General features: G+C 36.9%; 1 protein-coding gene across 9 annotated transcripts in view; it reads left to right on the top strand.

The window, feature by feature from the left end:
* Positions 1-15,404, top strand: part of AMBRA1 (autophagy and beclin 1 regulator 1) — a 152,527-nt gene that overhangs the window by 101,578 nt on the left and 35,545 nt on the right. For all 9 annotated transcript variants that reach the window (XM_015246170.3, XM_015246172.3, XM_015246173.3 and 6 more), the window contains one exon: positions 11,780-11,890. In XM_015246170.3, coding sequence (XP_015101656.2) covers positions 11,780-11,890 — 111 coding nt within the window. The remainder of the gene's footprint in view (positions 1-11,779; positions 11,891-15,404) is intronic.

Here is a 15,404-nt window from a genome sequence, read left to right as displayed (position 1 = left end):
CTGGTACAGTCAAGGCAATGCAGCTGAATCACCGGCGATCCCTGAATTGGGAAACAAAGTAGTCTTATGGCAGCCCCACCACCTCTGGACTTTCTGATGTTCTCTGGGTCTAATGGCATGAGTCCTTTGCTCTTTGACCTCTTTGAATGACTTTTTAAGGGAAAACGTTCATGCCAGGCCTAGAGGTTACATTTTCCCATCAGACCTAACAACCTCCTGTAGGTTTGAATATGACTCTGATTTCACACCATGTCTCTGAACGACTTGACTGTGTGTTCGTGCTGTCCACTTGTGCATTCCCTCTTTCAAGCCACATTAAAAACTAAAACCAGTTCTGTGTGCTTCCACTTATATAAGGTATCTAGAGTAGTCAAATTCACAGAAACAGGAGGTAGAATTGTGGTGACCAGGGACTGGGGGGATGGAGGAAAAGGGGAGTTGTTGTTTAATGGGTATAGAATTTTAGATTTGTAAGATGAAAAAGTTCTGGTGATATGTTTCACAACAGTGTACTTATACTAACACTACTGACTGTACACTTAAAATGGTTAAGATGTTAAATTTTATGTTACTTTTTTTTACCACAGTTTTTTAAAAAAGCTGATACCAGATTCTTTGTACTATTTACTCTGGATAGAAAGGCTCTATCTATCTACTGCTCTGGCCCTGATGACCATCAGGTTAATTTCTCTTCCTCCTTCTGGCCTATTATAAAGCTTACCCTGCTGTGGTCATAGAATCCTGGTTTGAGTTGTTATGTTGGTTTAGGGGTCCAATTCCTGCTGAGAGCACATACAGTCATTGACATCTGTATCTACAAAATATCCCAGGAAGAGGGACATTTAATCTTTATTTTTAACATGGACATTCTTAACTTTTAGTCATGTGCTCTTTTCTTTAATAATTAAAACAAATGTACAATGTATGTTTGATAGGCCACAGGCTATTTTAGTTAGCATAAAATTCAGGTTAACTCACGTATTAGCTAGAATGACTTCCGTATATCCCTGTATGTGAAATTTTCTTTTATCATCACCCACGTGGTATTTTGGGGGATTTTGTTTTGTTTTTTTATTGAGATAACATTGGGTTTATAACATTATATAAGTTTTATGTGTAGGATATAAAAAAACAAATGAAACAAAAGTAAGTGAACAAACCAAACAAAAATAAACAAAGAACAGAGTAGTGTGGTTTTATTTTTGTGTTTTTATAGAAAACAGTGTCCCTGAATACTCCTCTTGTCTTTTATTTTAGCCTCAGGAAAAAATGAAGACTCGGTTTCACCTATAGGTGATATTCTTAGAATTGATCTTTGAAAGTCTACTGTTTCCCTCCAAAGGAAATAATTCTGTTTCCCTCAACACTTTTATGATTGCTAGGTTCCACGCAGTGTGTTTTCTGTAGATAAAAACTATTATCTTACGCTCATGTGAACCTGTGGTTCAGTTATAAAAACATACAGTGGAACATTATTCAGCCATAAAAATGAAGGAAGTTCCAACACATGCTAGAGCATGTATGAACTTTGAAAGCATTATGCTAAATGAAAGAAACCCACCACAAATAGCCACTTATTGTGTAATTCCATTTATATGAAATGTTCAGAAGAGACAGAATTATAGAGACAGAAAATAGATTAGTGATTGTTTAGGGCAAGGGAGATACTCGAGTAGGGCAGAATGGAGGGGAGTAGCTGCTAATGGGTAAGGTATTTTGGGAGGTAGGGAATGATTTTTTTAAAAAATGTCCTGAAATTAGATAGTAGAGATGGTTGTTGTAAAATTGATTTTGATAATGGTTGCACAACTGTATGAATATACTAAAACTCCTTGAATAGTAATACCATAAGTAGGTGAATTGTATATTATGTGAATTACATCCCAATAAAGTGTTATTTTTTTATAAAGATTTTTATACTCTTGCTGATTTTTAAAAATATTTGGGGGGACGTAATTAGGTTTATTTATGTATTTATTTTAATGAGGGTACTGGGGATTGAACCCTGGACCTCATGCATGCTAGTCATGCATTCTACCACTGAGCTATACCCTCCCCCCAAAGCTGTTATTTTTAAATAAACAAACTACATATAGTTGGGTCATTTTCTTCAATATCAGAACTATAAATGAGAACTAAAAGAAACTCTACCCCTGGAGGAAGTCCTGCTCTCTGCCACCAGGGACTGTTTCCAGGTTCCCAGGTTATAGAATAATTGACTGTGATCTTAGATGAGATTTTTTTTTTTAATGGTGAAAAGGTGACAAAGTGAGTGTTACGAAGTGCTTAGTTATACCCCCTTCATAGAACAGATTTAAAGACTGCATTTAAATAAAGTTTTTTGAAAAGAAGAATAAGTGTTCTTCCTAGGATGCCATTCAGTATATACTTAGGAAAAAGGCTTTTTATGTCCCAATAAGCCTGTGTTATATTGCTCTAAAAATTATTTTTGTTGGACAGAAACCAGCTTACTAATTTACAAAGAGCTCAGACAACCTATTGAAAAAAAAATTAAGAGAACAAAACATAAAAATGCACATAATATCTGGTTAGGCAGTGCACACTAAAAGAAATACAATGAGCCAATAAACAAATATGGAACAAAAAGATGCTCACCAACACTTTTCAATGATTAAAGAAATGCAAAGGATACCAAAAATAGAATTGCCTTAACTTACTTCATAAATTGACCAAAATTTATACTGAATAGTGTTTTTTAATAATAGCCTTATTGAGATATAATTCACATGCCATATATTTCATCTAGTTAAAGTATACAATTCAGTGGTTTTTAGTATATTCACAGAGTTGTGCAACCATTGCCACTATCTATATATTTCAGAACATTTTAATCACCTTGTGAAAAACCCCATACCTATTAACAGTCACTTCCCTCTTCCCCCTTCATTTCCCCTGCCCCACTACAGCCCTAGGCAATTTCTAATCTACTTTTTGGTTCTGTTGCTTTGCCTCTTCTAGACATTTCATGTAAATGGAATTATACAATATGTGGTCTTTTGTGGCTGGCTTTCTAAGAATTTTGAAAAGTTGATTAGTTGTTCAGTTGGACCTGCCTTGGGGTTTCTAGTCTCAGTTCTACTGTCCAATTAGCAGACTGGTTCTTGGCTTCATACCACAACCAAGCAGAGAGTAATTGTGTTTCCAGGCTGATGAGTGTTTGCGCCCCCAGCCCCATTCTTACTCTTGTCTTCTCAGCAGCAACACGCAGAGATGGCCATTCTGAATTAGGCAGCCTCAAGTGGAACAATTTATAGGACTGAGATATGATTTAATTGTTTCCTTCTTTGTAACTTGCCCTTCTTTACCCTCCCAAATTAGCTTTTTCTGATAGATTTGCTAATGATTCCTATTGTTCCATATTTTCACTGTACTGTTGAATCATACTCTTCATTTCCCTACTCCTAGAACAGACCTTGGAGAGAAGCTAAAAAACTGCTTTGGGGAAAAAAAGGTCCCTAATTCTCCTTTCCAAGCAGCAAAAGAGAAGAATCTAAGGGAAGCAGAGGCAGAGTGATGCATTCAGGCTACTAGGCTTGGTAGAGCTAATCTACCACGTGACTATCATAACTGTTAAGATTTTATCCCTAGACACATTCCTGAGGCTTCCAGCCTACAAGTTGAAGACTTGACTCAGAGAATGAGACTTGGCAGCTTGGTTTTTGCGATGGTTGTTTTCTGGTGGTTGGCTGGGATCACTGGATTTAGCTTTCTTTTCCCCCTCGTTTTGTCTCTCGTCAGAATAATCCTCATTTACTCTTTAGTCTGAGCTCCAGGGGAAGAATTCTGTGGTTGCGTGATAAAAAGTGAACTGCTATGACTAAAGTATGCTTATGGACAGCTGCTGTTTCCTCCATTTCCTAGAACATGAATGTGAGTCTTGGGTGCTCTTTCTTTTTAATTAATAGACTTTTTTTGGAGCAGTCTTAGGTTTACAGAAAAATTGAGTGGAAAATACAGAGGGTTCTCATATACCTTCCTTCCTTCCGATACACCCATAGCCTTGCTCACCATCAACATCCTGCCCCAGAGTGGTACATTTGCTATAATCCATGAACCAACATTGAGACATCATTATAACCCAAGTCCATCATTTACATTAGGGTTCACCTCTAGTGTTATAAATTCTGTGGGTTTTGGCAAATCCTTGATGACATGATCTACCATTATAGTATCAGACAAAATAGTTTCACTGTCCCCAAAAATCTTGTGCTCCACCTATACATTCCTCTCTGCCCTGCCTCCCCACCCCCCACCCCCAACTCCTGGCAACCACTGATCTTTACTGTGTCCATAATTTTGGCTTTTCCAAAATGACATATAATTAAAATCATATGATATGTAGCTTTTTGCTTCTTTCACTTAGTGATATGCACTTAAATTTCTCCCATGTTTTTTCATGGCTTAATAGCTTATTTCTTTTTAGAACTGAATAATATTCCATTATATGGATATACCATAGTTTATTTATCCTTTCATCTGTTAAAGGACATCTTGGTTGCTTCCAAGTTTTGGCAGTTGCTAATAAAGCTGCTATAAACATCTCTGTGTAGGTTTTGTGTGGACATACGCTTTCAACTCATTTGGGTAAATACCAAGGAGCATGATTGCTGGATCATATGGTAACAGTATGTTTAGTTTTGCAAGAAACTGCCAAACTATCTTCCAAAGTGGCTGTACCATTTTGCATTCCCACCAGTAATGGAATGAGAGTTCCTGTTGTTTCACATCCTGTTCAGCATTTGGTGTTATCAGTGTTTTGGATTTCAGCCATTCTGACAAGTGCATAGTGGTTTCTCATTGTTGCTTTAATTTGCAATTCCTTAATGAGGAATGATGTTGAGCATCTTTTCATATGCTTATTTGCCATATGTATATCTTCTTTGGTGAGGTGTCTGTTCAGATCCTTTACCCATTTTTAATTGTTTTTTGTTGTTATTGTTGGGTTTTAAGAGTTCTTTGTATATTTTGGATACCAGTCCTTTATCAGTTAAGTGTTTTGCAAAGACTTTCTCCCAGTGTATTGTCTTTTCATTCTCTTTAACAGTGTCTTTTCTGTGCAGAAGAGCAGAGTTTTTCATTTTAATTTAGTAAAATTTGTCAATTTATTCTTCCATGGATTGTACTTTTGGTGTTATATGTTGAAAGTCTTTGCGAAGCCCGAGGTCACCTAGATTTTCTCCTATATTATAACTTAGGAGTTATAGTGTGTTTTATGTCTAGGTCTACCCGATTGGAGTTGTTTTTTTTTTAAGTGTAAGGTTTCTGTATAGGTTAATTTATTTTTTTTGCAAATGGATGCCCGGTTGTTTCAGTACCATTTTTGAAGAGACTATCCTTTCTCTGTTGAATTGCCTTTGTCAAAGATCAGTTTACTATATTCATGTGAGCTTATTTCTGGGCTCTTTTTTCTGTTCCATTGATCCGTTTGTCTGTTCTTCCTCCAGTGCCACACTGTCTTGATTACTATAGCTTTATAGTAAGTCTTGAAGTCAGATAGTGTCCTCCAGATTTGTTCTTTCTTTGCATATTGTGTTGGCTATTCTGGATCTTTTACCTTTCTAGGTAAGCTTTAGAATCAGTTTTTGATACTCACAAAGTACTGTTCTGAGATTTTAACTGGGATTGCTTTGAATCTATAGATCCAGTTGGGAAGAATTGACATCAACTAACAGTACTGGGTGTTCCCATCTATGATGTGGAATATCTCTCCAATATTTTTTCAAATTTGTTGTATTTCTTTCATCAGGTAGATCTTATACTGATTTTGTTAGATTTATACCTAAGGTTTTCTCTTTTTGTGGTGCTAGTGTAAGTGGTATTATATTTTTAATTTCAAATTCCAATTCCATTTATTCATTGCTGTTATATAAGAAATCAGTTGACTTTTTGTATATTGGCCTTATATCCTGCAACCTTGATATAATCACTTAATAGTTCCAGGAGGTGGTTTTTTTTTTTTAATTCTTTGAGATTTTCTACATAAACAGTCATGTCACTTGTGAACAAAGACAGTTTTATTTCTTCCTCTCCAATCTGTATATTTCTTATTTATCTTTCTTGTCTTATTGCATTAGCTAGGCTTCCAGTAGAGTGTTGAAGAGTTGTGAGAGTAGACATCCTTGCTTGTTCCTAGTCTTAGGGGGAAAGCATATATGGTTGACCCTTGAACAATGTGGGAGATAGGGATTCTAACCCCTATGCAGTTGAAAATCCATGTATAACTTTACAGTCAGCCTCTGTATCTGCTGTTCCACATCCTTGTTCAACCAACTGCAGACCTGTAGTACTGTAGTACATATTTATTGAAAAATATCTGCATGTAAGTGGACCCATGCAGTTTGAACTCATATTGTTCAAGAGTCAGCTATCATTTCTCAGCATTAAATATAGCTATAGGTTTTTTGTAGACATTGTTTATCAAGTTGAGAAAATTCCCCACTCTTCCTAGTTTAATGATAGTTTTTATCATAGATAGGTGTTGGATTTTGTCAGATGCCTTTTCTGCATCTACTGAAATGATAAGATTTTCCTTCTTTATCCTGTTGATGTGATGGATTATATTAATTGATTTTGAAATGTTGAACCAGCCTTGCATACCTGGGATGCATCTCTGTTGTAGTGTATAACTATTTTTGTACATATTTATATTTGGTTTGCTAACATTTTGTTGAGGATTTTTTACTTCTGTGTTCATAAAAGATATTAGTCTGTAGTTTTCTTTTCTTCAATATCTTTGATTTTGGCATTGAGGTAGCGCAGTGCTATCTCATAGAACGAGTTAGGAAAACTTAAGTTTTCTGGAAGAGATTATAGGGATTTGGTATAATGTCTTCATTAGATGTTTGGTAGAATTTACCAATGAACCCACCTGGGCCAGGCATTTTCTGTTCTGAGAGGTTGTTAATGATTGATTCAATGTAATAGGTATAGGTCTATTCAGATTATTGGTTTCTTCTTGTGTAAATTTTGGTAGACTGTGTCTTTCAAGGAATCAGTCCATTTCATCTTGGTTATCAAACTTGTGGGCATTGAATTATTCATAATAGTTCTTTATCATCCTTTTAATGTCCATGGGATCAGTAGTGATAGCTTCTCTTTTATTTCTGATATTGATACTTTGTGTCTTCTCTCTTTTTTTCTTAGTTAGCCTGCCTAAAGATTTTACTAATCTTATTGATCTTTTCAAAGGACCAGCTTTTGGTTTCATTGATTTTTTTTTTCTCTCTTGAGCTGCTGTTTTCAGTCTTACTGATTTCTGCTCTAATTTCGATTATTTCTTTTCTTCTGCTTACTTTGTATTTAATTTGCTATTCATTTTTCTTGTTTCCTAAGATGGAAGTTTAAATTAATTGATTTTTTAGATCTTTCTTCTTTTCTAATACATACATTCAAAACAGTAACAATCCCTCTAAGCACTGCTTTTGCTATATCCCACAAATTTTAATAAGTTGTATTTTCATTTAGTTCAGAATATTTTAAAATTTCTCTTGCAATGTCTTCTTTGAGCCATGTGTTATTTAAACTGTGTTGCTTAATCTCCAAGTATTCTGGGATTTTCCAGTTATCTTTCTGTTTCTGTTTTCTAGTTTAATTTCCTTGTGTTCTGACAGCATGCTTTGTATAATTTCAGTTCTTTTAAATTTGTTACAGTATGTTTCATGGCCCAGAATGTGGTCTCTTTTGGCCTGAGCTGTTTTTCAAGGAGAACATTACTAAAGAGTCTGGGGCTTATGAATTTGCTCTTAATTCTGAAACTAAGTGCTTTTCTTTCTTGATCCTGGCACATTATTTGAGCTTGTCTCTTAGAAAAGAACCTCTGTCTATGAGCTGTTGATTACAGAACAGTACCTATAGAGGAAAAGCATACAGAGACTGGAATAAATGATTTAAATAGCTTTAATGGTGTCATTTATTAGGCACTTACTGTTTGCCATCACTTTACATTTGTTTTTTCAGTACAAGTTTTCCAAACATCCCTAAAAGATGTAGGTATTTTTATTATACCCTTTTTACAGATAAGGAAACTAAGATCAGAGAGATTAATTTACATAGAGTCGTACCTCTATAGGTACCAGCAGCAGGTGTCAAAATCAAGTCCATCTGATTCTGAAGTCCATAGTCTTAGAAACCATGCAAAAAACAGACAAGTCATAAGATCCTAGTTCAAGCCAGATGCTAATCCATGGCAGAAATGGAAAACTGGAAGTTTGCTAAAAGAATATTTGTATAACGCTGTGCCTTTTATTAGTTTCTTTACAAAATCAGCGTCACTAACAGTTCAGGTGCCTTTAGTAGTGAGTATTCCCTTAGTAGTGCTTTCTGAGCACCTGTCTTGGAGTTAATGTGTAGGCTATATTTATCTGGTTGGAGTTTCCCAACCAGGGATGATTTTGATCCGCAGGAAACATTTGGCAATGTCTGGATACATTTTTGCTTGTCACAACTGGATGAGGGGGTGATGTGCTACTGGCATCTAGTGGGAAGAGGCCAGGGATGCTGCTAAATTTCCTGCAGGGAACAAGACCCACCTCACCCCCTAAACAGAGGATTATCTGGCCCAAAATATCACTAGTGGAAGTTGAGAAACCCGGAGTCTAGCCTGTTCCATTCTGTTATTACTGAGAATTACTTGAGGCCTCAGCAATCTCTCGGCATTCTGTCAGGATTTGGTTTCCGAGACTAAGTGCCTCCTATGTAAATACTTCGTAGCTCAGTCTGTTAATTCATTCTGGCACATTTCCTATACCTTCAGCTTGGTGGCCAGAGGCTTGTTAAATGGTTGGGGTTTTTTTAAATAGGGTGATACTTTTTCTTCCTGATGTTTCCAAGAGACAGGCTCAGTTGGCCTGCAGTTCTTACAGAAGAGAACCTAGTGACGATACTTTAATCTGTTGCTGGCATCTTTAGCTCCTAATCTGTGTTTACACGGTGCTGAAAATCAACTCTCCCTGATACCAAGACTCCATTCCTTATCAGCACTCTGGCACCACTGGCAGAAAACACCTCCCCAATCTCTTCCACACAGCACAGCCATACATGTTTATTTTATTGCACAGCTGTTCTCCAGAGGACGTTCCTTGAGGCATGGACGTACAGGATACTTCTGGATCTGTGGGTTGGAGTCTCAGTCATTTGTATTCCAGTTGTAGATCCATAGCACTCTTAAAGCACCTGGTATTTTCCTTAACTGTTTCCCTGTTTGTAGCTTTCATCCTCTCTCCCAGATTTTAAGCTCCTGGGGTTTGTTTCTTCCATTTTTTCCTAACCTCTTTTAGCAACTAGAAGTTCTTTCCAAATACTAAGAAAATCAACTTGCCTTCTTCCATTTTGGGTTATATGCTTTTCTATTAAAAGTTGGAGGAAATTGTAAGGAACTAAAGTAATCTGAGAGAGACTAGTGGTTGGAAATGTCAACCATCTAGATAAGGAAGCCAGAGGAACAATTCACAAGCTCAATGGAATTGAGCCTGGGTCCAAGTGAAACTGAATTGTTCTTTCCCAGGAAGTAGACCTTGGAATTAAAAAAATTATTTTCATTATGAAGAAGGCCTGGAAAAATCAAGAAAGTTCCTATTAAGAAAGTCCTGTACCCTCCTCATGACCCAGTGGTTCAACAGAATTTCCCAAGTCAAATGTAATTATTACAGAATTTTCTGTAAAGGTTAAGCAAAGGCATATATTTACCTTATTTGTGTGATATGCCACAGGGCCCTCAGTAGGGATTTGAGGTCAGTGGGCTTATTGACACAACCCTCAGATGCTGTCTTTCTTAGGCTTTCCGGGAGATCATGACCATTTGGCACTGTGTCTTTGTATCTGCAAGATTTTAAAGAATGTTATTGTTTGGGTGGTATTAGTTTATCTAGAACAGTATTCCTCAACCGTTATTTCATCATTACCCTCCTTAGGAGCATTTTTAGATATTTTTCCCCTAACCACCCTCCTCCTATGAAATTTTAACGTCATGGATACGCTGTGTATGTGTTCACATATTGCAGCACTTCAGAGGAAACTAGCGATTGTACTAAGATTCCGCCCCAACCCCCACCCCTTGAGCCAGTTTTCGTCCCCATGACGGCAATACTACCTGTGCTGAGAATACATTGATCTAGAAGTATCGTCATCTTGGGAATGAATTGTTGTTTGTACTTTTCTTTACAAATTGAAACTGAGACAAGGAGACTATAGATAAACTAATGTTGAAAAGAGTCTTCTCAGACAGTGGCCTGCAGCAGCTGGAGGAGAGTGACAAGAGTACTTTTCTCATATTTCATGGCTTGTATGGAGAACATTTTCTCTCTGAATGATCTCTTGACCGACTGACGAAAGAATAAGGAAACACCAGGAGTAGCAGAGCAATAAATGCAACTCTCTAAAAGGGAAAAAAAAAAAAACAAATGACAAGACCCTTTTGCAGTGACATACAGAGGAGGAAGCTGGTGATAGTGAAGAATCTAGAAATAGAATTGTCCGTTGTTCCGAGGCTAGTCAGCCTCTTGACCGACTGACGAAAGAATAAGGAAACACCAGGAGTAGCAGAGCAATAAATGCAACTCTCTAAAAGGGAAAAAAAAAAAAAACAAATGACAAGACCCTTTTGCAGTGACATACAGAGGAGGAAGCTGGTGATAGTGAAGAATCTAGGAATAGAATTGTCCGTTGTTCCGAGGCTAGTCAGCTCTAACGAGTTCAGGTTCTCAAAGTCTGGGTTGGTTTGCAGCAGAGAATGCCGTTTAGGTTGTGTAGCATACAAGAATGTTCTATTCTCCCAAGAGGGTTTGGCTCTGTCTGATCAGAAGGGTGGTTGTATATGAAATGCACCTCGGAAGGAGGAGGAGGAGGAAATGACATGTTCATGTAAAATGAAATACAACTGCAAATTAAAGTGTCACCCTGTTTTAAAAAAATCCATTTTTTGTTTAATTGGTTACCAAGGAAAAAAATGTCATACAGAAGTGCATATCTCAGGCAAAGTTAAACCATGAGATGGTACAAGGGAATCTGGATTCCAGGGAGTTCTCCTGGGGCAGGGCAGGGCAGGGGGTTATAAAATATTGCCTTAATAAAAATATTCTGATGCAGAAAAGCTAGGCTCATAAATTTCTGTTGTGTTACATGCCAGGGGTCCAGAAGAGATTAACAGTTATTACCTCAATTTTTCTTTACTGACTGTCTGTATCCAATCAGCTGAATTCTGGCTGCCTCTCTCCTGGAGGAAGCCTCCCTTTGAGATGTTTTATTAGGAAGAAGGTCATGTACAAAGGAGGATACGCTTTCTCCCAAAGAGCGCTGCTTGTCACAAAGACATCCGGGGACTAAAATGCTTTTCTGTGTGGCTTTTCTGTGTTAATGGTGTCCTTCCATTTTTCTTTTTTCTTTCTTTCCTCTTTTCCAACATTTCAATGCAAATTCATCTGTCTCTTTAAATTGTGAGCCTATCAGACAGTATATATACAGTACCTGCCACATTGCTGGCACTAAGTAAATGTTAAGTAATAATTGGGTGGAGGCTGATTATATTAATATAATATAGTATAGTATATAAGGTTATATTTACATGTAGAATTATTCTTGAGAAACATGTCTGGTTTCTCTTTGAGGTAGAGACTTGACAAATAGGACTTGTCAGCTGTCTTCAGCCTTAGTTGTGGTTCTTCCTTTCCCTCCTCTCCTACTAATCCCAGTTTTGTCTCATGTTTGCAATGGACACATGTAGATAAACACTATAACGTGCTCTCTTTGTCCTCTTCCCCACCAGGGGCAGTGATTGGTGATGGACAGTCTGCCGTGGCCAGTAACATTGCCAATACTACCTACCGGCTCCAGTGGTGGGACTTCACTAAGTTTGACCTCCCAGAAATCAGTAATGGTAAGCCAAGGTAGAACTGGGGGTGCTGATGGAAGGGCTATCTCTTACTGGTGAGCCAGAGCTCAGAAACCCATGTAGCATCAGATTTTTCATCATCTCGTTGGGCAGCTGACTGCCCTGTGCCATTTCTGCAGCTCTTCTCCAACTCTCATTAAGCAATTCAGCAGACGTGTCTTGAGTATCCCCCTAAGCAGCAAACGGTGCCAGGTGCAGTGCTCGGAACAGTGCTAACGTGGACACCAAAATGAAGATGTCTGCCCCAGGAGTAGTTCATTGTTCCAAGCCTGAAAGTTTGGGTGGAACTGAGAGGAAGAGAAAGGAGTGTAGAAAGTGAGAGCCAGACCCTTGCAGAAAGACTACAGTGATGTTAAACTCATTTATTAATCCATATCTGAATGGAATGAGTGAAATGAGTGGCCCGATTGAGGTGTGATTCACAAACATGTCTGTCTGACAGTCCATTTTCCCAGCTTCTGTGGGGAGTCTGTAATCCCATGTCCCAGTTACTCAGTTGGAATTGCAATATTTTAGGCATCTCATTTCACTTTCTAATGATGGGCTCTCACGCTTTCCCGGGAAGTGGCAGTTCAGCCTCTGCTTGAACACTTCAGGTGATAGGTCACATTGTCTGATGAGTTGGCCTAATCCATCACTGCTAAATTCCTATTCAGATATTCTGTCTTATACCCAGCCACCGTTTCCCTTGCTGTCACTTCCTCTCATTGGTCTTAGTTCTCCTGCCTCTGAATCTCCATTGAGTATGTCTAATGATGCCTCTTCTAAGTGACAGATTTTTCTCAGGTCACTATTGAGGTTACAGTCCCTTAAAAATCCTTGATAATTGTTAATAAACCAAGACTCTACTACCATCCTGTACTTACTTGTGCAGTTTGAATGTTTTAAAAACCGCCAAAGGTTTGTATTTGTTTCTGTTAAGTTTTACCTTAATAGTGTCAATTGCACTTCTTACTTCCTGCCTCTCAACATCTTTTTGAACTTTGATTCAGTCCTTTTTTCTCAATCTTATACCATCTACTAATTTGATAAACATACTTTCTTTGTCCTGCTTTGGATTGCTAGCAAAGTTGGTGCATCGGTCAGGACATTGCACCAAGCCTTGAGGTACGTTCCTGTGGACTTCTCTGTGTTGATTTTGGTTCCTGAATTTGCACCTAGGCTTGGTTGTTCACATGTGAAGCCCATATTTTTCTGTCTTGTCTACAGGGTATTATAACAGTTTGTCAGATACCTTAAAATAATCAAGATAGTCTCTGTGGCATTTCCCAGTATGCCAATCTTAACACCCTTATCAGACCATGAAAATGAGGTTGAATTTTTTATGTCCTGCTCTTAGTGAAACCTCAGAAGTAATAATTTATTTCTAAGTGCTTTTAAGCCATATGTTCAATAATTTTTTCTTTAACTCTGCTAGAAATCAAATGCAGTCTACCTTTTCCCTTGTTAAATACCAAGTTTTCTTGTTTATATCTAGATTTTTGGCCCAGATCTTGCTTGCTATAATTTTTTCCAGTTATTTTGTTTTTTTAAAAATTTTATTTGCTTTTTAAAATTATAATCTGAAATACATTCACCATTCAAAGATTTTTAAAATATATAAGGATATGCAGTGAAAAGTTTCCCAACCTTCCCAGGTACCCACCATGCCACCCATAGACAATTAGCAGTTTCTTGTATATCGTTTCAGGAATATTGTATGCATATAAAAGCACATGTAAATGTGTTTTTCCACCTCTGTTTAACCCAAATGTTAGGATGTTATACATATTCTTCTTTCTGCCCTTTACTTTCTTTACTGTATAATGTATCTTGGTGATCTTTCCATCTCAGTATGTAAAGTTTACTCATTTTTAATGGCTGCCTAGTATTCCACTGTCCAAATGGAATCTCTAGATTCCATTTTTTAACTAGTTCTATTGAGGGACTTTTTCTTTTTAAACCATTTTTTAAATAATTGAAGTGTGGTTAATTTACAATGTTGTGCTAGTTTCAGGTATACAACAAAGTAATTCAGTTTTATACACATACTTTTTCAGATTCTTTCCCATTATAGGTTGCTGAGGAATTTTTAGGTTGTGTTCAGTATTTTGCTGACAAACTGTGCTGCAGTTTGTCATTTGGCACATGTGCAAGTATATCTATAGGATAAATTCCTAGAAATGGAATTGTAGGGAGAAAGAAAATGTACGTTCATGATTTTGGTAGAGGTTATACCAATTTATACTCTTGCCTATGGTTTATGAAAATGTGTGTTTCCCTAAACTCTTGCTTATGGTATCATATTTTGGGGTATTTGCAAATCTGATGGTGGAAAATAGTATGTAAGTATTTTAAATTTGTATTTCTCATATTGTAAACCAGGTTGTATGGCTCTTCTTACGTTTAGCTATGTGTGTTGCCTTTTCCTGACCTGTCCATGTGCTTTACCTAATTTTTTACTGGTCTTTTCCTTATTAGTTCTACAAGAACTCTTTATAAATCAGAAAATGAACTTATAATAGGAGTTTCCTGGTTGTCATTTGTCTTTTGACTTTGCTGAAGGTTATTTTTGTCATAGAACTTATTTTAAGTAGTCAGAATTATCCAGCTTTCCTTTTATGGTTCCTAAATTTTGTGTCATCGTCAGGAAGATCAGTTAGTACTTTCATATTTTCATTTTTCTACCTTTAAATCTTTGATTCACCAGAAATTTAGCCTAATCCCAAATAAGCAGCGTATGCTCCACCTTTTCCCCCATGTGGCTATTCATTTGTCCCAACCAGTTTATTAAGTGATTCATTTGTCCCCATTGATTTGGGATGTCACTTTTATCCTCTTAATTTCCTGTGTGTATTTAGGTGTATTTTTTTCTGTCTATTCTGTCCCTGAGATTATTCATGTGTCAATACCACATGGGTTTAAGTTTGAGGCTCTGCGTTCTAGAATCTGGTAGGACTAGTCGCCTCTTGTGTTTGTTTTTGCTTTAATCCAAAATTTCTTGCTCACTTGAACATTTTGTGTTTCCGTATGGACTTTAAAACTACCTTGCCTCTTCCCTTCTCCTCCCTGAAAAAAAATCCTGTTAGTGTAATGAATGTGATCGCATTGAATATAACTCAAGTAGACTCAATATTTTTATATCTGTTTATGTAATGACATGGTATGATTTTCAGTTTCTCCAAGTCTCTCGTGTTCTTAGGAATGTTTTAGAGTTTTCTTCTTGTAATCTTATACACTTTTAAAGTTTTTTGTTATAAGCTTTTTAAAAATTCTACTATCTTACTGAATTTATTTACTAATTATAGTCGATAGCTTAATCTCATAGGTTCTAGGTATGTTATCTATAAATAGTAATAATTTTATTTCCTCCATTCCGAGTTTTACACCTGTGGTTTCTTTTTCTTGTTTAAATGCAATGGCTGCTACCATCAGAACAATGTTAAATAATAATGGGCATCCTCATATTGTTCCAAACTTCAGTAGGAAAACTCCTAGCTTTTTCCCATTAAGTGTATTG

This window comes from Vicugna pacos, chromosome 10 (assembly GCF_048564905.1).
Source record: "Vicugna pacos chromosome 10, VicPac4, whole genome shotgun sequence".
In the NCBI taxonomy this organism is placed as follows: domain Eukaryota; kingdom Metazoa; phylum Chordata; class Mammalia; order Artiodactyla; family Camelidae; genus Vicugna; species Vicugna pacos.
The sequence above is the reverse complement of the archived record's forward strand: the minus strand, read 5'-3'. Positions and strand labels throughout refer to the sequence as shown.